General features: G+C 42.6%; 1 protein-coding gene across 2 annotated transcripts; it reads left to right on the top strand.

The window, feature by feature from the left end:
* The first annotated feature begins 17 nt into the window (after positions 1–17).
* LOC112265577 (protein NPAT) lies at positions 18–11,345 on the top strand. Of its 2 annotated transcripts, none has more exons than XM_024443000.2 (17): positions 18–230; positions 451–569; positions 698–758; positions 863–941; positions 1,051–1,091; positions 1,823–2,029; positions 2,202–2,277; positions 4,612–4,723; positions 4,816–4,907; positions 5,039–5,120; positions 5,245–5,341; positions 5,494–5,613; positions 5,732–7,000; positions 8,738–8,850; positions 8,987–9,077; positions 9,165–10,459; positions 10,650–11,345. In XM_024443000.2, exons 1-17 carry the CDS (start codon positions 194–196, stop codon positions 10,728–10,730), a joined length of 3,972 nt encoding a protein of 1,323 aa, XP_024298768.1. In that variant the 5' UTR covers positions 18–193; the 3' UTR covers positions 10,731–11,345. The 2 variants fall into 2 exon arrangements, with proteins under 2 accessions (XP_024298768.1, XP_024298767.1); XM_024442999.2 differs by having other exon boundaries at positions 4,600–4,723.
* The last annotated feature ends 10,839 nt before the right edge of the window (positions 11,346–22,184 follow it).

The raw sequence follows: 22,184 nt of genomic DNA, 5'->3' as shown, positions 1-22,184 counted from the left end.
TTCCAAATATGATGGAAATTCCGGGTTACGTGTGCTCGAGTTCCCCGCCTTTTCACGAATCGTAGGATGTCGCACCCTAGATGTTTTGACCAATTTGTAACCAAATGTAACGTTACTACGTGATTAATGTATTTTTACTTGATTTTACAGATAATGTAACTTGTAATTGTTGCAATAATTCGACATTACAGCCATGTTGCTTCCGTCTGACATAGCGCGGCTCGTTTTAGGTAAGTCTGAACTGGGTCCTGTTTGTATTGCTTGCTAACCTAAAGCTACCTAGCTATGTGGAAGTGGCAGTAAGCTAGCTAACGTTAGAATACTATCTGCAATATCCTGCTGGTGATATTGCGCCCAGGGCTGCACTGTAGCAAGCCAACTCGCTGTCCTCTTACTGTGGAAAGCTAAGCCTCCAATTCTGCTACTCTTGTACACTGTATTCTTTTACAGGATACATGCAACAAGAGGGACTGTGTTCTACAAGCCAGGCATTCATTCGTGAAAGCCCCAATTTGAAGGAGTACGCAGAACACAGCTCAGATGATGCAACTATTCCTGCTTGTGTGTTTGTAAGTTTCTTTCATACTGTATATAGCTGTGCTCAACTCTTCACTGTAATGACTATATAGTTAGTGAGTTCGTTAGTGGATTAACGTTACTTAGGTAGGTAGCTAATTCATGTGTACTCCCATTGCAGTCCCTCTTTGGGAAAAACCTGACAACTATTTTGAATGAGTATGTTGCTGTCAAAGCTAAAGGTAAGCATAACCTCTGACCACTACCACTTTCAGTAAATGAGTACAGGACTTTCACGTTTGTATTTTATTCTTGGTTGTCACACTTCCCTGCTATTTATCCTTAGAGACGATTGAAGAGACTCAGATACCTGTCATGATGACATCATTGTGGAAAAAGCTTGATTTCACACTCAATCAAATCAAGTAAGGACCTATTTTTATCTATAAAACGGCAAAGAAAAACTTGCCAACAGATTGCTGTTTGATGGTGTCACTTTCTGACATTTTCAATTCTACTTATTTCTTTCATTAGGTCTATGCAAAACTCCCCAGCTATTATCCAGAATCAAAGACGTAAGTGCTTTATTAAATATTCTTGCACATTAAATGGTTATGGTTTTAGTACTACCTCTGAACTTGGATTTCATTGCCTCTTTGTAATGTTGTGGCTCAAGCTGTCAGGCAGAGTGTTGAACTCCATGGCAGTATGACAGGGGTCCCTAATTACATTCAGCCATGGGCAGTTTTTTTCCCCTTGGGCGAGGGGCCTACCTGGAATATAGTAATAAATAATTTAGAGTGGCTGTGGTTCTGAATTTTCTGGATTCAGACTTGCTGTTGCAAGAGACTTCTGTGCATGCAGGATCTACTAGCCTATCTCCTTTCAGTTGCTGCTCAGTCGCTTGTGACGCTGCCACTTGTTCACAAATCAGCAGTCAATAGTAATTTAATGTAATTTTTTCATCGTCATTGCAAACATTGTCTAAACAGTAGGCAGACTGCTAACTATATGGCAGCATAACTATAAAGATTACATCACACAAAACGCAAATTGTTTTGAACACTGCAAATTGACTGCAAGAATCCCAAACAGAGTATTTGATAAAAACATAATCATTTTAAACCTTCATTACATTGGTATACGATCATATATTCCTCTCTGTTTATGCGTAGGAATACTAATTTCCAGGTGATTTTACAATATTTTATGTCAAAGCGATTTGACATCAAATAAATTCACCCACGGGCTGTCTATTGGGGAAACCTGCTGTATGATGTGATTCATAAACCTATTTCCTCTGCAGTCCGCACACTTAATGGAATCGTGAACATGAGGGGGAGACAGAGAGCCTTGTCATCAACGCAGTCCCCCAGCTCTGGGTTTCTGTCATCGTCGGCCCAGGGCATCGCCACCCCAGTCTGCTACAGCTCCCAGCAGACCAGACCCTCCCCCATCTGCGGCACACAGCCCCAGATCCAAGATGGAGGACGTCTGCTCATTAATGTGAACCGTAAGTAAACTCATCCATGAGCAGCAGTGTACTGGGGAAGGTTGTTACAGTAGGTGTCTATCACATCTCATTTTAACTGGCAATTGCTGTCATCATTATGAACATTAATACCAACTTATAGGAAAGAATGTCAAAGCTTCATTGAATAATTGACACTTGCTTTTTATTACAGGGGAGTCACCTTTGCAAATAACGGTTCCAGACAACCGGTTAACCACAGGACCATTATCCCCAGGGCGTCGGAAATGGTAAGATAGTCATTCTCATCTATTTGTTTACTTCTTTGTAAGTTCTTCTTACCCATGTGTAGATTGTAGGGATGTACCAATTCAACTGTATTCATTTTCCCCAATTTTAAAATGTTTAAAGATACACGTGCATCGGACGGTGGACCCCAAACTGACCCAAATGCATTGGTCAGAAAATCAATTCAATCGGCGCTTCACTAATATGTTTTGCTCATATTACGTTATTTTTCTACCTCTCATCTTTGGTGATAACTGATGCGTCCTCTGCTTCAGTATCGAACTACATGTGCCTTCAGAAAGTAAGTAGTCGTACCACTTGACTTATTCCACATTTTGTAGTTACAAATGGAATTCAAATGGAAATTGATTTTTTTTCTCATCCATCTACAGGCAACACACCATAATGACCAAGTGGAGAGAGAAAAATTTGACATTTTTGTACATTTTGTGAAAATGAAATACGGAAATATATAATTTACTTAAGTATTCACACTCTTGAGTCAATAGTTTGTAGAAGCACCTTTGGTGGCAATTACAACTTTGAGTCGTCTCGGGCAGGTCTGTATCAGCTTTGCCCATCTGGATTTGGGGATTTTTCTCCCATTCTTCCTTGTAGATTTTCTCAAGCTCTGTTAAATTAGATGGGGAGTGGTGGTGAACAGCAATCTTCAAGTCTTTCCACAGGTTTTCAATGCAATTCATGTCTGGGCTTTGGCTGGGCCACTCAAGGACTTAAACATTCTTGTTCTGTAGCCATTCCAGTGTTGCTTTGGCTGTATGCATGATTTCATTGTCCTGTTGGAATGTAAATCTTCGCCCCGTCTGTCGTTTGCACTTTGAAGCTGGTTCTCATCAAGGATTTTCATGTATTTGGCCCCATTCATTGTTCCCTCTATCCTTACCAGTCTCCCAGTCCCTGTTGCTGATAAGCATCCCCATAGCATACTGGTAGGGATGGTGTTAGACGGGTGATGAGCTGTGCCTGGTTTTCTCCAGACACATCGCTTTGCGTTCAGGCCAAAGAGTTTAAGTTTTGTCTCATCAGACCACATAATCTTTTGCCTTATGCTCTGTCTTTCATGTGCCTTTTTGCAAACTCCGGGCGTGCTGTCATGTGCCTTTTTCTCAGGAGTGGCTTTGGTCTAGCCACTCTCATAAAGCACAGATTGGTGAAGTGCTGTAGAGAGTGTTTCTGGCAGGTTTTCTCTTCTCAGCCAAAGAACCGTCAGAGTTGGGTTCTTGTTCACCTCCCTGACCAAGGTCTTTCTTGCCCGCTTGCTTAGTTGGTCGGACGGCCAGCTCTAAACAGTCTGGGTAGTTCCATTTTCCAATAATGTGCTCTTGGAAACTTGCAACTCTCTAGAAATGGTTTCATACCCTACCCATCAAAATAATATCTCAGATCTACAGACAGTTCCTTGGACTTCATGGTATAGTTGCTGCTCTGGCATGCACTGTCAACTGTGGGACCTTATATATACAGGTGTGTTTTTTATAAATCATGTCCAAATAATTGAATTGGCCACAAGTGGACTTGGATGCACCTCTAAGCTCAATTTGGAGTGTCATAGCAAAGGGGTATGAATACCTATATTTCTGTATATCATTTTCAATAAATTTGCAAAGATTTCTAAAAACATGTTTTCACTTTCTCATTATGGGGTATTATGTGTAGATGGGTGAGAGAGACAATCTATTTAATCCATTCTGAATTCAGGTTGTAAAATGTGGAATAAGTCAAGGTTATGAATACTTTCTGAAGGTACTGTAACTGTTGACAGTAAATGATCTACAATTAATTTTGCATGCCGAACAACACCAGGCAATATCAGTAGCCCAGTCGAGCTGCGCACTGACCAACGCGAGGTAGGCGGCCTGTTCTTGAACTTCCATATCTGTGTGGCACCTTCAGCATTAAAATACTACAATGGCTTGCGTGATATTAGGCTTTATTAGTTGTGGCAACCGATGTCATTTGCATGTCATTTGCTAGGTTATTGTTATCTATGCGCTGTTGAAAATGCTGTTTTAGTAAGCTACTGGTACGCAACTCTTATCTGGCTGTATCTGCTGAATGGAGCTTACAATAGATTTTATTTTGAGATGGGAGTAAAATCTAAAGTTGTGCTATATAGTCGTTGGCTGTGTCATAGCTAATTTTGCTATGTTCAAACCGAATCGCACCGACTCGTTTCAAACTAAAACGTATCGTTCTTGTAACATATTGGAGCCCATGTATCTAGATGCGTATCGAATTGTCTTGAAATGGAAAGATGCATATCCCTAGTAGATTGAGTTATGATAAAAGAGTAATCTTCCCAGTGACTCCCCCAGGAGGAGAGGTGGGGGCTCCAGTGGATTGGGTGGGACTGGAAGAGCCAACATGGCGGCCAGTAGCCTGACAGCAGAGCCCCAGAGTGAAGAGGTAGTCACAGAGAATTTCCCTGTGAGTACAAAACAAAGTTAATACTCTGCATTTGAAACACTGCTAAACCCAGTTGACTGATGTGAATTTATCATTAAATTGTGTTTTTGCAGCAAATGTTGATACAAAATGCAAGAGAGAGGATTCTAAATGACAAGTCCTTACAAGAGAAGCTTGCTGAAAACATCAACAAAATTCTAGCAAGGTAATAATAAAAGTAGATATTCTTGAGTAACATTTGAACAGTACCGACTTCATTACGTATTACATTTGGCTGTTGGGTAGAGTAAATATTATTTCTTACCTGTGCATGTGTTTCTTACTCTGTACTTGTAGTGATGTCAGTCCACAGGCTTTAAAGGCATCATGCAGCACCATGGAGCCTGACCAGTCAATAGATGAAATTCTGGGCCTGCAGGTAATGTCATGTTCTGACAGACTTGCTATAACCCCATTTCTCCATTCGAACTCGCAGAACATTGTCCGTCTTTAGTGCATAGAGTGTGGATTTGTGCTTTCTACTGACGTTTTACTCTGTGCAGGGGGAGATTCATATGTCTAATGATGTTATACAAGACATTTTGGAGCAGACAGAGTCCGACCCAGCCTTCCAGGCTCTTTTTGACCTCTTTGATTACGGTAAACATTTTAATCTTTGCTGATGATTTAATCTAGATCATGTGCAGGATTTTGTTGCTCCTGACAATGCATGAAGTGGGTCTGGTGATTGTTTGACTAAGCTTTTATAAAATGTAATTATTCCACTAAATCTCTTGATTCTTTGCATTAAGGCAAAAGCAAAACCAGTGAGGATACTGAACAAGGAGCTGGGAACGTGAGCAATACCACCACAGAGAATGGTGAGCCTGAGACTAGATGTATTGACGGCTCTCCTGAGACTGGAGACCCAGGTATGGACAAAATCCTCATGACCTTTTAAATAATGCCTGTTGGAATCATATACTAAACAATATTGATGCTTCATCAGCAATCTCTTTCTGACAATGGGATTTCTCTTTAATTTCTCAGGCACTGGGCCTGAAAACTCAACATGTGGACAAGAAAATAGAGTAACAAAGTCCAGTCAAGAGCCCAGGAGTAAGAAAACAAGGAAATCTGCACCTCCTGTTTCAAGCACTTCAAAGGCAACTCCTGGACCCAGTAGCAGAGGGTTGAGAAAGGGAGCTAGCTCAACAACTCCTGGACCCAGTAGCAAAGGGGTGAGAAGGGGAGATATTGCAACTCGACCCTCGGCACGTATTGATCAACTTACCGCCGCTGCTTCTTCTGCCGCAAACGACTCTGATTGGGTTGACTCAGGCTCCATCTTTAATCCGGATGTATCAGGCGTGGATATAGACAAACCTCTCAATACCCCCCTTGACAGTATAGCTCCGCCAGATGTCTTTGAGCCAGTCAGACAGGAGAGTGGAACAATTTGTCCGGCGTCAGCATGCAACACACCTTCATCTGAAACCAGGACGGTCTCTGCTGTGAAAAACATATTAGGCAATGAGAACACAGTGGGGGCTGATGGTAGACAAGTGATGGATAACCAAGCTTTACTTCTTAACTCTTCACCTTCCCTGTCCAATTCCATGCCAATGCTGGATCAGTCAAACAAGGCTCCCATACAGGCCTCTAACCTGCCTCATAGGAATATTACCCCTCCCAGCAGTGTAGGAATTTCACAACCTCTACCACAGACCATACACTCTATGGCTGTCCCCTCAACAGTTACAACAACTCCTGCTGCCCCAACCTTCATCCCAAACCCCAACTCTACAGGCAAGGAAGTAGACCCCAGTAAGATTGTGGCCCTGAAGATCATAATCAGCGATGAGCAGGAGGAGCCCTCCAGTGACTCTGCCCTGAACCAGGCTGTGTCCAGCATCACTGGGGATAGGATCCCCACCATCTTCCTCTCCTCTCCCACCAAGTCACCTGCTAAGGCCCCGGCCCTCAGTGGAGCCCCAATGGCTCAGGAGGAGACTGTGCAGGCGGTGAGCAGCTTACAGAGGACAGAAGTCCTCCTGCCAGCAGAGACCAATCCTCTTAGTGGGAAAGCAGGGGATGTGGCAGCATTGGCAGGGACGTCATCTGCGTTGACACAGCCTGGCTACTACATTCAGCTGCCCTTTGATTCAGCCACATCCACCAACAGCTACATCTTAGTGACAGACACAACAGCTACAGACCTCCAGTCCAACAAGGTGATATTACCCAGTAGCGCCCCACAGGTACAGACTGTACCCCCTACCTCATATACTCTGGCCACTCCACCCTGCTATTCTCCTGGTAAGACTGCATGTAAATACTTAAAGATGCACTATTCAAAAATCACTCACCATTTCCTGGTTGCTAAAATTCTAATAGTTCACCTAATTTCAGTTTGTGAAATATATTTTCCTTAACCAATAATATTGTGTATTCAGCTTTTAGAAGCTGGTGTACAAAACCGAAAATAAAAGATGCTAAAATGAAACTTTGTCTCTTTTGAACGTCAGCCATTTGACCTTCGGTTGATCCGCATGGTAGAGTGGACTCTTTTCCGGCTTACAGACTGGTCGTCAGTTGCCGAGTCATCTAAGGACGGGAAGCATAGAAATAGTGCACTTAAAACCGATATACTGCTTGTTAGACTTGCTTTCAATAAGTGACAGATCTATAACACACATTTTTATGTGAATTTGGTTGGGTCACCTAAAAAGTTACATATTGTATGTCAAATTGGGTGACAAATGAATGCGAAGAGTCACATTTTGTATTACGACGCATACCTTTTCTGGCCATTTACCATCCTAAAAATTAGGAATAAGCGAAGGCTTTGATTTCTGGTCAAACAGATAGAAAAGGAGTCTTAGAAAACAAACTAGAATAGGTCTTATAAGGTATTAGAAATACATCAAAACAAGACTTATATCAACACTTTTGTATGTCGTTTTGGAGAAATTGTTCTGCCTTCTGTAAGTTTAAGAAACATTGCCATGTGCCTTGAAGTTCCGTTACCAAAAACTAGCATCTTTAATATATTTTCTAATTTCTCTCCCTCTTGAGGGAAGATATTGAAAGTTCAGAAGTAACAAGAAAAGGCAGACCTATGAATTAGTTATGGTGCTTTTACTGTTAACACTTTTGTTAAGTGATTAAAATGTGAATTTCTCAAATTCTCAATGGAATTTCTGTTATTCAATTGGCTACAATGGGAAATCATAGTAGTCAAACCACACTTTGGTTCACAAGATTGAACAGCACAGTTCAGTAGAGAATAGTATATAGTTCAGTAATGTAGAGTTCAGTACAATTAGGAAAAGTAGAATACAGTACACAGTACAGCACACTAGAGTTGAGTACACTAATATACTGTACTGAGCAGTACTTTGATGTCCAAACTTGTGAAACATAGACGTTTATGATTGGTTCAAATTTGGTCCGGTCCTGACCAACCAAATTTGGTCTTGTTTGGGGACAGAGCTCATTAAAATTATAGCCAGTTTGTAGAATAATACCCAAGTATGCAATGTGTACCTATTTAGGATACACCATTCATATCCATAATTATGCATTTCTGTGTAGTACAGATCAGGGATCCATTATGAAATTCCGTTACCTCAATTCCGTTACGTGTGTAAATCCACTTCACTTACTGCAGTTCGATAACCAAAAGAGAGTCAATAACTGACACCTCATTCTTTCTGCAGACATCATTGAATTCTTAATTCAGAGCATATATTTAAACATTTTGGGGAAAAGTAGATAGATTTTTAAAAAAACGAAGGGATGTTTTACCGAAATTCTGTTACCAAACTTTGCATCTGCACAGTTCTTGCAGTACACTTAATTTATTAACATTTTCTGTGTAAATTGTTAAAAGTAGACTTTGTGCATGAAGTTGTATGGTTTGTTAAACTTTGAAATCAATGTTTTTTTTGTTTGGCATACATTTACAGTTGAATGACCCCAATAGTCATCACTCACTTAATTTGCCATGCTGTTTTGCTGGTGGGAAATGTCTAACCAGTTATATCCTCCCAGGATCTAGACTCATCATATCTTCACCAGTTCAGCCAATGCTGCAAAGCATGGTGGTTCCTGTATCTGTTGTTGGGCAGAACAATGCAACACAGTTCTCAGTAGTTCCTAATCAGGTAAGCATTCCTTCTCTTTTTTTAATCTTTTTTTTTTTTTACTGTTTTACATATTTGCATTTAATCCTTTTCTTGAACCAATAGGCTAATTTAGCTACAACAACATGTGCATCTAGTGATCATTTGTTTGTTTCAGTTGATAGCCATGCCTAGCCCTGCTTCAGCAAAGCAGCCAGCAGCAGTGAATACTGACCCTAAACTGGCTCCCAAGGACACCACAGTCTCAGGTAAGGAATGGTGTTCAGTCCTCCATGTCATTGTCTGTTTACTGTTATCCTGTAATTTATTGCTTGTTGCTTGCTTGTGCATTTCAGGAAAAACGGGAGCTTCTGGATCAAATATAGTTACAAAGCAGGTCCACCCGCCAGCCTCTGAAAGCACAGGGCAGCAGAAGGTGGTAGCAGTTGGCTCGAGCCCCAGCCATAGAAGGATGCTTTGCTTTGATGGGTCTGCTGGTGAAACTTCCACGTCCAAAGCTACAGCTACTGCTGTATCGCCTGTCCAACAGGTGGAGAAAGAGATACCTAAATCTGCCTCTGCTATCTTGGGGAGCAGCAGGCCAAAAAGGAGAATAGAGACTGTAAGATGTACAGACAACACTCAGACATCATGGACCGGAACGGAGACGGAGAAATCCTCCACTGTCCAAAAGCAGAAAGAAGCTGCGAAAAAGACCCCTTCAAAGAGGGACGCAGATCAAAATGCTAGAGGTCAAAGTGCAAGTACCAGTAGATCTCAGAGTGCTGGTAGCAGTAGGACTGATGCTTCACAGTCCAGGAAGAGATCTCAATCAGCAGACAAGAAGGATGATGGTGGAGCAGGACCTAAGGATGCCCAGAGCTCCAGGTCATCTTCCTCTGATCACAGACTGAGATCAGGGAGCAGGAAAGAGAAAGACTCATATAGACAAGAGCCTACTGAGAAATCTCCTGCCAAGGAGCGGGAGGGATGGACAGAGAAAAGGACATCTTCTCAGGATCCCCCTCATGTCACTGCCAATAAGGAGAATGAGCTGGAGGGGGGAAGGCGAGAGCAGCAGCCCACACCAGCACCAAGAGAATTCAGCCCGGCCCCACAAACCCCTGTCCCCCAGGCTTGCTCCAGCAAATTCCCCTCCAAGACCAGCCCACTGACCAAGCAGGCAGCTGAAATGCTCCACAACATCCAGTGTCTAAACCCTCCCTCCACCCCTCCTAAGAAGCCTGGCATGGGCTGTCTGGAGCTGCCTCTTCCTCGGACCCCTGGCCGTCTCCAGGAGTCTCTATACTGCCCCAGGACCCCTGCACGTCAGAAGCTAGACAGAAACGGAGAGGGCACCCCCAGGCACCTGGTCCCTCCCACCACCCCGGACCTTCCCTCCTGCAGCCCAGCCAGCGAAGCAGGGAGTGAAAACAGCATCAACATGGCGGCTCACACACTGATGATCCTATCCCGAGCCGCCATTGCCAGGACAGGCACCCCACTGAAAGACAGCTTGCGCCAGGAGGGGGCTGGAGCAGTGACCCCTGTAGCCTTCAAGAGCAAGAAGCGCAAGCAGCCTGAGCCCCTGGCCAGCCCGCCAGCAAAGAAAGATATCTCAGGTTCATCTGGCAGTAAGAAGAAAGCAAAGGTGAATTTTCTATTCAATCTGTGTATCTTAATCTCTTCTGAGGTTCATAATTGAATGTGATTGCATCAACCCAGTCGTAGATATTTGGCATAATCTCCTGCATTAAATGTGAACTCAGTTTCCTTCTTTGCTTGTATAATGAGAAAGCACATTAAAACCACTGCATCTCTTTATGATGTGTACCCCTCAGAAACAGCAGAAACTAATGGATTCCTTCCCCGATGACTTGGATGTGGATAAGTTCCTGTCTTCACTGCATTATGATGAGTGATGGGTTATAGCAGTTGGACAATGAGATGAGAATCTCCCAAACACTACCTACCTACTCTCCAGGAATTGAACAAGCCATAATTTACTGTCACAGTGCCTATGGTTAAATCATAGGTGTTAGGCACCTGTGGTCTAGTGGAGCATGTCCTCAGCTATTATTTTTTCTTCGTTGGTATGCCTGCTTGTAGGGTTTGTCCTACATCCTTTGGCGTAACAACTAATTATACATGTGATGTATATACTGTATAGACATTATTGCAGAAATGCTAGATTGAGAGCACTTTGGTTCCATTCAAGGACTGTAATGTTAAGAATGGTTTCCCAATCTTGTATTAATGTTTTCAAGAATTCAACCCTTTTTCAATATTTCACTGTGTCTAAACTTTAAATGATCCACCCAACACACTATGGCTGTGGTTAGACAGGCAGCACAATTCTGATCTTTATTTCACTAATTGGTATTTTGACCAGATCAGCTGTGAAAAAGATTGGTCAGAAAGACCAATTAGTGGGAAAAAATATCAGAATTGGGCTGCGTGGTGTGTGTAAAATACATTTGTGCAGATGTTTTCTTTACTAGTGATTTTTAAATTAAATCTTGTTTTAGGAAAATCTAGTTTCATTTAATATTGTTTCTGTGCAGGTAAAAACTGACCGGTTTTCAGTCCAAAGCAAAATATCATTATCAGAACACAGTCTGATAACCCAATCTGTGAAATTCACTATAACCAAGTTAATATTGCACCATTTTAGTCACTTGAGTTAATTACTACTATATAATAGGCCTATAAAGAAGAATCTCTACTGGCACAGCGGTCTAAGGTACTGCATCTCAGTGCTAGTGGCATCACTACAGATCCTGGTTTGATTCCAGGCTGTTTCACAACCGTCCCTGATTGGGAGTCCCATGGGGCGGTGCACAATTGGCCCAGAGTCATTAGGGTTTGGCCGTGGTAGGCAGTCATTGTAAATAAGAATTTGTTCTTAACGGACTTGCCTAGTTAAATAAAGGTTCAATTAAAAACGTAAAAATAAATTATCCTAGCTTTATAACAATGCCACACATAGCAGAGCTAAGACAATCAAGCATGGTAAAGGACAACTCCACCAATACAATATTTTGGCATTTGTTTCATTAGTTCATTGCTGACATGCAAAACATTTTTGGACGAAATCAACAATCAAGTTTAAGACATGTATAGTGCACTAGGTTTGAGCAGGGCCCATAGAGAGAAATAAATAACCGTACATTTTTATTTTTTATTTAACCAGGTAGGCTAGTTGAGAACAAGTTCTCATTTACAATTGCGACCTGGCCAAGATAAAGCAAAGCAGTGCAATACAAACAACACAGATTTACACGTGGAATAAACAAACACAGTCAATAATATAATTTTAAAAAGTCTAAATACTGTGTGTGCAAATGAGGTAGGATAAGGGAGGTAAGGCAATAAATTGGCCATGGTGGCAAAGTAATTACAATATAGCAATTAAACACTGGAGTGATAGATGTGCAGAAGATGAGTTTACAAGTAGAGACACTAGGGTGCAAAGGAACAAAATAGATAACAGTATGGGGATGAGGTTGTTGGATGGGCTAATTACAGGTGGGCTATGTACAGGTGCAGTGATCTATGAGTTGCTCTGACAGCTGGTGCTTAAAGCTAGTGAGGGAGATATGAGTCTCCAGCTTCAGTGATTTTTGCAGTTCGTTTCAGTCATTGACAGCATAGAACTGGAAGGAAAGGTGGCCGAAGGAGGAATTGACTTTGGGGGTGACTGGTGAAATATACCTGCTGGAGCGCGTGCTATGGGTGGGTGCTGCTATGGTGACCAGTGAGCTGAGATACAACGGGGCTTTACCTAGCAAAGACTTATAGATGACCTGGAGCCAGTGGGTTTGGCAACGAATATGAAGCGAGGGCCAGCCAACGAGAGCATACAGGTTGCAATGGTGGGTAGTATATGGGGCTTTGGTGTCAAAACAGATGGCACTGTGATAGACTGCATCCAATTTGCTCAGTAGTGTTGGAAGCTATTTTGTAAATGACATTGCCGAAGTCGAGGATCGGTAGGATAGTCAGTTTTACGAGGGTATGTTTGGCAGCATGAGTAAAGAATGCTTTGTTGTGTAATAGGAAGCTGATTCTAGATTGAATAATATGAGTCTGGAAGGAGGGTTTACAGTCTAACCAGACACCTAGGTATTTGTAGTTGTCCACATATTCTAAGTCAGAACCCGTCCAGAGTAGTGATGCTGGGCGGGCGGGCAGGTGTGGGCAGCAATCAGTTGAAGAGCATGCATTTAGTTTTACATGCATTTAAGAGCAGTTGGAGGCTACAGAAAGAGAGTAGTATGGCATTGAAGCTCGTCTGGAGGTTAGTTAACACAGTGTCCAAAGAAGGGCCAGAAGTATACAGAATGGTGTCGTCTGCGTAGTGGTGGATCCAGAGAGTCATCAGCAGCAAGAGCGATGTCATTGATGTATACAGAGAAAAGAGTCGGCCCGAGAATTGAACCCTGTGGCACCCCCATAGAGACTGCCAGAGGTCCGGACAACAGGCCCTCCGATTTGACACACTGAACTCTGTCTGAGAAGTAGTTGGTGAACAAGGCGAGGCAGTCATTTGAGAAACCAAGACTGTTGAGTCTGCCGATAAGAATGTGGTGATTGACAGAGTCGAAAGCCTTGGCCAGGTCAATGAATACAGCTGCACAGTGTTGTCTCTTATCGATGGTGGTTATGATATCGTTTAGGACCTTGAGCGTGGCTGAGGTGCACCCATGACCAGCTCGGAAACCAGATTGCATAGCAGAGAAGGTACGGTGGGATTCGAAATGGTCGGTGATCTGCTTGTTAACTTGGCTTTTGAAGACCTTAGAAAGGCAGGGTAGGATAGATATAGGTATGTAGCAGTTTGGATCTAGTGTGTCTACCCCTTTCAAGAGAGGGATGACCGCGGCAGCTTTCCAATCTTTGGGGATCTCAGACAATACGAAAGAGAGGTTGAACAGGCTAGTAATAGGGGTTGCATCAATTTCTGTGGTTAATTTTAGAAAGAGGGTCCAGATTGTTTAGCCCGGCTGATTTGTAGGGGTCCAGATTTTGCAGCTCTTTCAGAACATCAGCTATCTGGATTTGGGTGAAGAAGAAATGAGGGAGGCTTGGACAAGTTGCTGCGGGGGATGCAGGGCTGTTGACCGGAGTATGGGTAGCCAGGTGGAAAGCATGGCCAGCCATAGAAAAATGCTTATTCTCAATTATCGCGTATTTATCAGTGGTGACAGTGTTTCCTAGCCTCAGTGCAGTGGGCAGCTGGGAGGATGTGCTCTTATTCTCCATAGACTTTAGTGTCCCAGAACGTTTTGGAGTTTGTGCTACAGGATGCAAATTTCTGTTTGAAAAAGCTAGCCTTTGCTTTCCTAACTGCCTGTGTATATTGGTTCCTAACTTCCCTGAAAAGTTGCATATCGCGGGGGCTATTCGATGCTAATGCAGTACGCCACAGGATGTTTTTGTGCTGGTCAAGGGCAGTCAGGTCTGGAGTGAACCAGGGGCTATCTGTTCCTGGTTCTACATTTTTTAATGGGTCATGCTTATTTAAGATGGTGAGGAAAGGACTTTTAAAGAATAACCAGGCATCCTCTACTGACGGAATGAGGTCAATGTCCTTGCAGGATACCCGGGCCAAGTCAATTAGAAAGGCCTGCTCGCTGAAGTGTTTTAGGGAGCGTTTGACAGTGATGAGGTGTGGTCGTTTGACCGCAGACCTGTTACGGATGATGATGTTAAATTATGTTATTGTCTGACCAACTGCTTTTTGCTGGTGTCCCTTTCACATCAGTGCTACCAATATGGAAAAATCATATTGATATTTGAACAACAACAATTTTCTGCATTCTGAATCTGAGAACACGCTACAATTTGCTCCTGACCCTCAATCTCCCCACCTTCCTCCTGGGAAGTCGTCTTGTCCATGGACTAAAGTCAGTCTGTTAACTCAATGCAAATGGCGTTAATCGCCTGTTCTAAAAAGGAGAAACCCAAGAAAAGCAAATCATTGTCATAAATAATACCCATTGCATAACAGGTTTAACCCTGGTAAATATTTAGCTATCCTTCTGATTATGCATGCTGTTTTAATATTTTTTTTTCATAGATTAGTTATTTGAGACGACCATGATAAGCAGTTGTCTAGCTGCACTCCCAGTAGTTTGGTTTCTGCCACTTCTTCAATTTGTACTCCTCCAATACTTAATTGTATCCCATGCTGTTTTGGCCTTTTCCTAGTTGAACAGACCCACATAACTTTGGTTTTCTTGGTGTTTAAAGCAAGTTTGTTTTGGCAAACCCATTTCCTGATAATCTCCAAATCTCATTGCAAAGCTTGCTGTACCTGTTGAACCGATTGTCTTGCTGCATAAATTGTAGTATCATCTGCAAATATAGTAGCTTGAGTTTCAACCAAGGCATAGGGAAGGTCGTTGGTGTATATTAAGTAGAGAAGTGGCCCAAGGCAGCTGCCCTGCGGTATTCCACAGTTTAACACATTAGGGGAAGAAAATGAACCATTGATTTAGGTAGACTGTTTCCTGTCAGTTAGATATGACTGTACCCAATTCAATGCTACCTCCTTAAAACCATAATGCATTAATTTTGTCAAAAATAATTTCATGATCCACTAAATCAAATGCTGCACTGAAATCTAAAAATAGTACACCTACAAACCTGCCATTATCCATAGCATTGAGCCACTGGTCAGTCATGTCAACCAATGCAGTGGTAGTGGAATGTTTTTTGCGATAAGCATGCTGATTGGCTGTAATCAGATCATTCTTTTCCATATACTCCCACATTTGTCTACTCACAATACCCTCCAATATCTTACTGAGTGTAGGGAGTAGACTAATTGGTCGACTATTGGCAGGAGTAATGGGTTCTTTGCAGTCTTTCGGAATAGGACACAGTTTCGCATGCTTCCATACATTTGCAAACAACCCCTTTTCCAGTGACCAATTAAATATGTATCTCAGTGGAACTGCAATCTGGGGAGCAGCACAGCGAAGCAAAAAATTGTCCATAAGACCATAACCTGTAGATTTACCATCAGGTAATGACTTCAATAGGTTTAACACCTCCTCCACTGACACTGTTTGTAGACTAAAAGAGCAGATCTTATTGCTCATAATATGATCATCAATCCATTGGACAATAGCTTGTTTGGAAGAATTTATGTCTACATTGTTGCTTAGTAATTTAATTTTCTGTGTAAAAAAATGTGAGAGAAAGGGATGTCTGCAAAAAAGCAGTTTACCCAAGGACTGAGGATGGTCAGACAATTACATTTTTATTTATCTAGGCAAGTCAGTTAAGAACAAATTCTTACTTACAATGACAGGCTACCCCAACCAAACCCTAACCTGGACAACGCTGGGAAAATTGCGCGCCGCTCTTTTGGACTCCCAATCACGGCCGGTTGTGATACAGCCTGGAATCGAACCAGGCTCTGTAGTGATGCATTGCCTTAAACCGCTGCACCACCCGGGAGCCCAATTTACTCCATGGGTCCTGTTCAAAAGTAGTGCATTCAATCTGCCAGCCATTGGCCTAGGGAATATGTAGACTCGTACCGCAATTGAGAATCGATTCACGTGTGGATGAAGTATTTGCTGTTTTTGCTTCTAGAGACAATTCCCCCATTAAAAACAGATTTTGTAAGGTCCTTGAACTAAGGAGTAACGTTAATTTAGTACAATATTGGGCAGCTAAGGAATATGGTGTGAGGCACAGTCAAGTTGTATAGACGTTGGCCAAACATTAACGGATGGTCTACGACTTTTACCAACTCATTGTTGAATGAGACCTCGACAGAGGATGCCATTTATTTACATTAAACTCATCTCGGGCATTTGGACCAGGCTGGGTTCTCCAAACAGGACTCGTCGCCATTATTTCCCAGTCCATGGCAGCGTCACATATGTCCAGTTCTTGCTGTTGTGAACAGTTTGGCTATTCCCGTCCTTTCTTTTCTCATACCAAATATTCAACCATTTCAGTTCGCTGACGATCTGTTTTTGAGTCCACTTTATGTCCCTGCTCTGGAATGCGAATTTCCATGTCTGACCAATGTGTCATGATGAAAATTAAGTTAATTTTTTTTTTTAACTGCATTAAAATTACCTCAACTGTAGGATCTCCGATGAATCAACTGAAAATAAACACCTTTGTTTTTTGAGGCATGAAATGGGCGTGTCCTTCTAGTCCTCTGTCAACATTTTTGGTTGGATGTGTTAATTTGCTAATGCTGCGTTCATAACCAAGTGGGACAGTGGTAATTACCAGTTGTGAAGTGGTAAATACTCGTTTGATATGTTCAAGTGCGTTAAACTCATTGAGAAACACAGATAGGCTAATCGCCAAAAACCTATGTCAACCATAAACTAATAGTACCGCTATCATGCGGTACTTTTAATAAATTGTTTTTTTTAGAAATGCTGTTTTGTTGTTGCACTTAACTGACGATAATCTCTCGTGGACAGATGAATCTGATAATCTGTCAAGAATATGTCGAGGCTCACTTAGAATTATGCTATTTCGAGCAGCAGTAGTTCCTGGTTTGGGGTTTTTGCCATTTATTATTTGGACAAATCAGGATTGGGTAAAGGTGGTGCTGTGATTTTCAAATCTGTGTGCGGATGATAAACGGTTTCCACTAGATTACAGTCAAAATTGTCTATATAGTATAAATGTATGAAAACAAAAATTCACTTTTTGGCCATGATATTGGTGAAATTAGCGGAAGGGAGGGGTTTGGCCAAGAGTTTCGGTTTGCACAAAGGTAATCAAAATTGTTAATGGCATTCCCCATAAAACAGGAAATGACAAACTTGGTGGTCATTTTACTTTTGGATAACCGAGATTAAACTGCAGACAATTCTGTTATCGAGGTCATTTCCTTAGTAAGTGACGTCAGAGGTCATCATGTGGGAGCTCAGGATGATAGACGATGGAGTACAGCCAATGATATGTTTTCCTCTACTCAGGCATTGCTGACGCATGCCAAATCTTACTTAAAATACCTATCCAGGCGTTGTATCAGCTAACCACATCGTATAGTAATCTGTCAGTCAATGACACAGTTGATGACATGGAACGCAACCATTGGTTGAGGCAAAGTCTGAGCAGGGGAACATGACCATAATCTTCAACCTAACAAGTCCTGCAGTAATTGGCTACCATCAGCAAGCAACTTCTGTTCCCTGCTGCATGAAAGGCTCCAAAATTGGGATGAAACACTTACGCCGCATTCAAAACAACTGGAAACTCTGAAATCTCTGACTTCAGTGCGTTCAAGACAACTAGAAACTCAGAAGAATATGAGCTCTGACTGGAAAAATCATTTAATGGTCATTCAATTCGGAATTCCAAGTCGGAAACTCTGGCATTTTTCTAGAACTCCGACTTTCTGACCTAAAAATCGCTGAAGCTGTGATTTGACCTCGTATTTTTTCCAGAGTTCCCAGTTGTCTTGAAAGCGCCAATACAGTCATGGCCATAAGTTTTGAGAATGACACAAATATTAATTTTCACAAAGTCTGCTGCCTCAGTTTGTATGATGGCAATTTGCATATACTCCAGAATGTTATGAAGAGTGATCAGATGAATTGCAATTAATTGCAAAGACCCTCTTTGCCATCCAAATGAACTGAGTCCCCCCAAAAAATTCCACTGCATTTCAGCCACAAAAGGACCAGCTGACATCCTGTCAATGATTCTCTTGTTAACACAGGTGTGAGTGTTGACAGGGACAAGGCTGGAGATCACTCTGTCAGGCTGATTAAGTTTGAATAACAGACTGGAAGCTTCAAAAGGAGGGTGGTGCTTGGAATCATTGTTCTTCCTTAGTCATCTATGGTTACCTGCAAGGAAACACGTGCCGTCATCATTGCTTTGCACAAAAAGGGCTTCACAGGCAAGGATATTGCTGCTAGTGAGATTGCACCTAAATCAACTATTTATCGGATCATCAAGAACTTCAAGGAGAGCGGATCAATTGTTGTGAAGAAGGCTTCAGGATGCCAAAGAAAGTCCAGCAAGCGCCAGGACCGTCTCCTAAAGTTGATTCAGCTGCGGGATCGGGGCACCACCAGTACAGCGCTTGCTCAGGAATGGCAGCAGGTAGGTGTGAGTGCATCTGCACGCACAGTGAGGTGAAGACTTTTGGAGGATGGCCTGGTTTCAAGAAGGGCAGCAAAGAAGCCACTTCTCTCCAGGAAAAACATCAGGGACAGACTGATATTCTGCAAAAGGTACAGGGACAGTGACAGCTGAGGACTGGGGTAAAGTCATTTTCTCTGATGAAATCCCCTTTCCGATTGTTTGGGCATCCGGAAAAAAGCTTGTCCGGAGAAGACAAGGTGAGCGCTACCATCAGGCCTGTGTCATGCCAACAGTAAAGCATCCTGAGACCATTCATGTGTGGAGTCGCTTCTCAACCAAGGGAGTGGGCTCACTCACAATTTTGCCTAAGAACACAGCCATGAATAAAGAATGGTATCAACACATCCTCCGAGAGCAACTTCTCCCAACCATCCAGGAACAGTTTGGTGATGAACAATGCCTTTTCCAGCAGGATGGAGCACCTTGCCATAAGGCAAAAATGATAACTAAGTGGCCCGGGGAACAAAACATTGATATTTTGGGTCCATGGCCAGGAAACTCCCCAGACCTTAATCTCATTGAGAACTTGTGGTCCATCCTCAAGAGGCGGGTGGACAAACAAAAACCCACAAATTCTGACAAACTCCAAGCATTGTTTATGCAAGAATGGGCTGCCATCAGTCAGGATGTGGCCCAGAATTTTAATTCACAGCCTACCAGGGCAGATTGCAGAGGTCTTGAAAAAGAAGGGTCAACACTGCAAATATTGACTCTTTGCATCAACTTCATGTAATTGTCAATAAAAGCCTTTGACACTTATGAAATGCTTGTAATTATACTTCAGTATTCCATAGTAACATCTGACAAAAATATCTAAAGACACTGAAGCAGCAAACTTTGTGGAAATTAATATTTGTGTCATTCTCAAACCTTTTGGCCACGACTGTAGGTCTCATACCCCTGCTCAGACGTTGTGGCACGCAAACATTGGTTGATGCATTCGTCATTGATTGTCATTGACTGACACATTGCTATAACATATGAGGTTAGCTGATACTTAAAATACCTATCCAGTAAGATCTGGCATGCTACGAAGTCATGTCACCCAAACGCATGGCAGACATTGGATGAATATAAAATGTTAATATCAAATCAAATCAAATCAAATTTTATTTGTCACATACACATGGTTAGCAGATGTTAATGCGAGTGTAGCGAAATGCTTGTGCTTCTAGTTCCGACAATGCAGTAATAACGAGCAAGTAATCTAACTAACAATTCCAAAAAAAACTACTGTCATACACAGTGTAAGGGGATAAAGAATATGTACATAAGGATATATGAATGAGTGATGGTACAGAGCAGCATAGGCAAGATACAGTAGATGATATCGAGTACAGTATATACATATGAGATAAGTATGTAAACCAAGTGGCATAGTTAAAGTGGCAAGTGATACATGTATTACATAAGGATGCAGTCGATGATATAGAGTACAGTATCAACGTATGCATATGAGATGAACAATGTAGGGTAAGTAACATTATATAAGGTAGCATTGTTTAAAGTGGCTAGTGATATATTTACATCATTTCCCATCAATACCCATGATTAAAGTGGCTGGAGTAGAGTCAGTGTCATTGACAGTGTGTTGGCAGTAGCCACTCAATGTTAGTGGTGGCTGTTTAACAGTCTGATGGCCTTGAGATAGAAGCTGTTTTTCAGTCTCTCGGTCCCAGCTTTGATGCACCTGTACTGACCTCGCCTTCTGGATGGCAGCGGGGTGAACAGGCAGTGGCTCGGGTGGTTGATGTCCTTGATGATCTTTATGGCCTTCCTGTAGCATCGGGTGGTGTAGGTGTCCTGGAGGGCAGGTAGTTTGCCCCCGGTGATGCGTTGTGCAGACCTCACTACCCTCTGGAGAGCCTTACGGTTGAGGGCGGTGCAGTTGCCATACCAGGCGGTGATACAGCCCGCCAGGATGCTCTCGATTGTGCATCTGTAGAAGTTTGTGAGTGCTTTTGGTGACAAGCCGAATTTCTTCAGCCTCCTGAGGTTGAAGAGGCGCTGCTGCGCCTTCCTCACGATGCTGTCTGTGTGAGTGGACCAATTCAGTTTGTCTGTGATGTGTATGCCGAGGAACTTAAAACTTGCTACCCTCTCCACTACTGTTCCATCGATGTGGATGGGGGTGTTCCCTCTGCTGTTTCCTGAAGTCCGCAATCATCTCCTTAGTTTTGTTGACGTTGAGTGTGAGGTTATTTTCCTGACACCACACTCCGAGGGCCCTCACCTCCTCCCTGTAGGCCGTCTCGTCGTTGTTGGTGATCAAGCCTACCACTGTTGTGTCGTCCGCAAACTTGATGATTGAGTTGGAGGCGTGCATGGCCACGCAGTCGTGGGTGAACAGGGAGTACAGGAGAGGGCTCAGAACGCACCCTTGTGGGGCCCCAGTGTTGAGGATCAGCGGGGAGGAGATGTTGTTGCCTACCCTAATATCTTCGGCTCTGAGTGATGAAAAAAAAATACTGCCTCAGCGACAATTATTTGAAAAATGCAATGGATGTTTTGTGCACAAAGATGATGAATAAAGTGTCTTATTTGGAATTTTCTAATCTGACTTCTTTATGTGGCCATGTATGGAGATCGTCAGTTAAACTGCAGTACCGAAGCAAAACTGTAGGAGCAGTAGAAACCGTGCATCTAGACCGGAACCCTGGCTCCTTGGTTGCCATTGAGGCCACCTCCATTTTGAAGTAGTAAACTCAGCAAAAAAATTAACGTCCTCTCACTGTCAACTGCATTTATTTTCAGCAAACTTAACATTATGTGAATATTTGTATGAACATAAGATTAAACAACTAGACAGAAACTGAACAAGTTCCACAGACATGTGACTAACAGAAATGGAATAATGTGTCCCTGAACAAAGGGGGTGTCAAAATCCAAATGTAACAGTCAATATCTGGTGTGGCCACCAGCTGCATTAAGTACTGCAGTACATCTCCTCATGGACTGCACCAGATTTGCCAGTACCTGCTGTGAGATGTTACCCCACTCTTCCATCAAGGCAACTAGCCCTCACCATCCGATCCAAAAGGTCCCAGACATGCTCAATGGGATTGAGATCCGGGCTCTTCACTGGCCATGGCAGAACACTGACATTCCTGTCTTGCAGGAAATCACACACAGAACGAGCAGTATGGCTGGTGGCATGGTCATGCTGAAGGGTCATGTCAGGATGAGCCTGCAGGAAGGGTACCACATGGGGGAGGAGGATGTCTTCCCTGTAA

Source organism: Oncorhynchus tshawytscha, linkage group LG13, assembly GCF_018296145.1.
Source record: "Oncorhynchus tshawytscha isolate Ot180627B linkage group LG13, Otsh_v2.0, whole genome shotgun sequence".
Lineage (NCBI taxonomy): Eukaryota > Metazoa > Chordata > Actinopteri > Salmoniformes > Salmonidae > Oncorhynchus > Oncorhynchus tshawytscha.
The sequence above is the reverse complement of the archived record's forward strand: the minus strand, read 5'-3'. Positions and strand labels throughout refer to the sequence as shown.

Bases quoted from the DNA above. Each gene is read 5' to 3' on its own strand.
- LOC112265577 (XM_024442999.2), top strand. From the start codon at position 194: ATGTTGCTTCCGTCTGACATAGCGCGGCTCGTTTTAG. The intron at 2,278-4,599 runs GTAAGATAGTCA...TAATCTTCCCAG, and splicing joins TCCCCAGGGCGTCGGAAATG to TGACTCCCCCAGGAGGAGAG. The intron at 5,121-5,244 runs GTAATGTCATGT...TACTCTGTGCAG, and splicing joins ATGAAATTCTGGGCCTGCAG to GGGGAGATTCATATGTCTAA.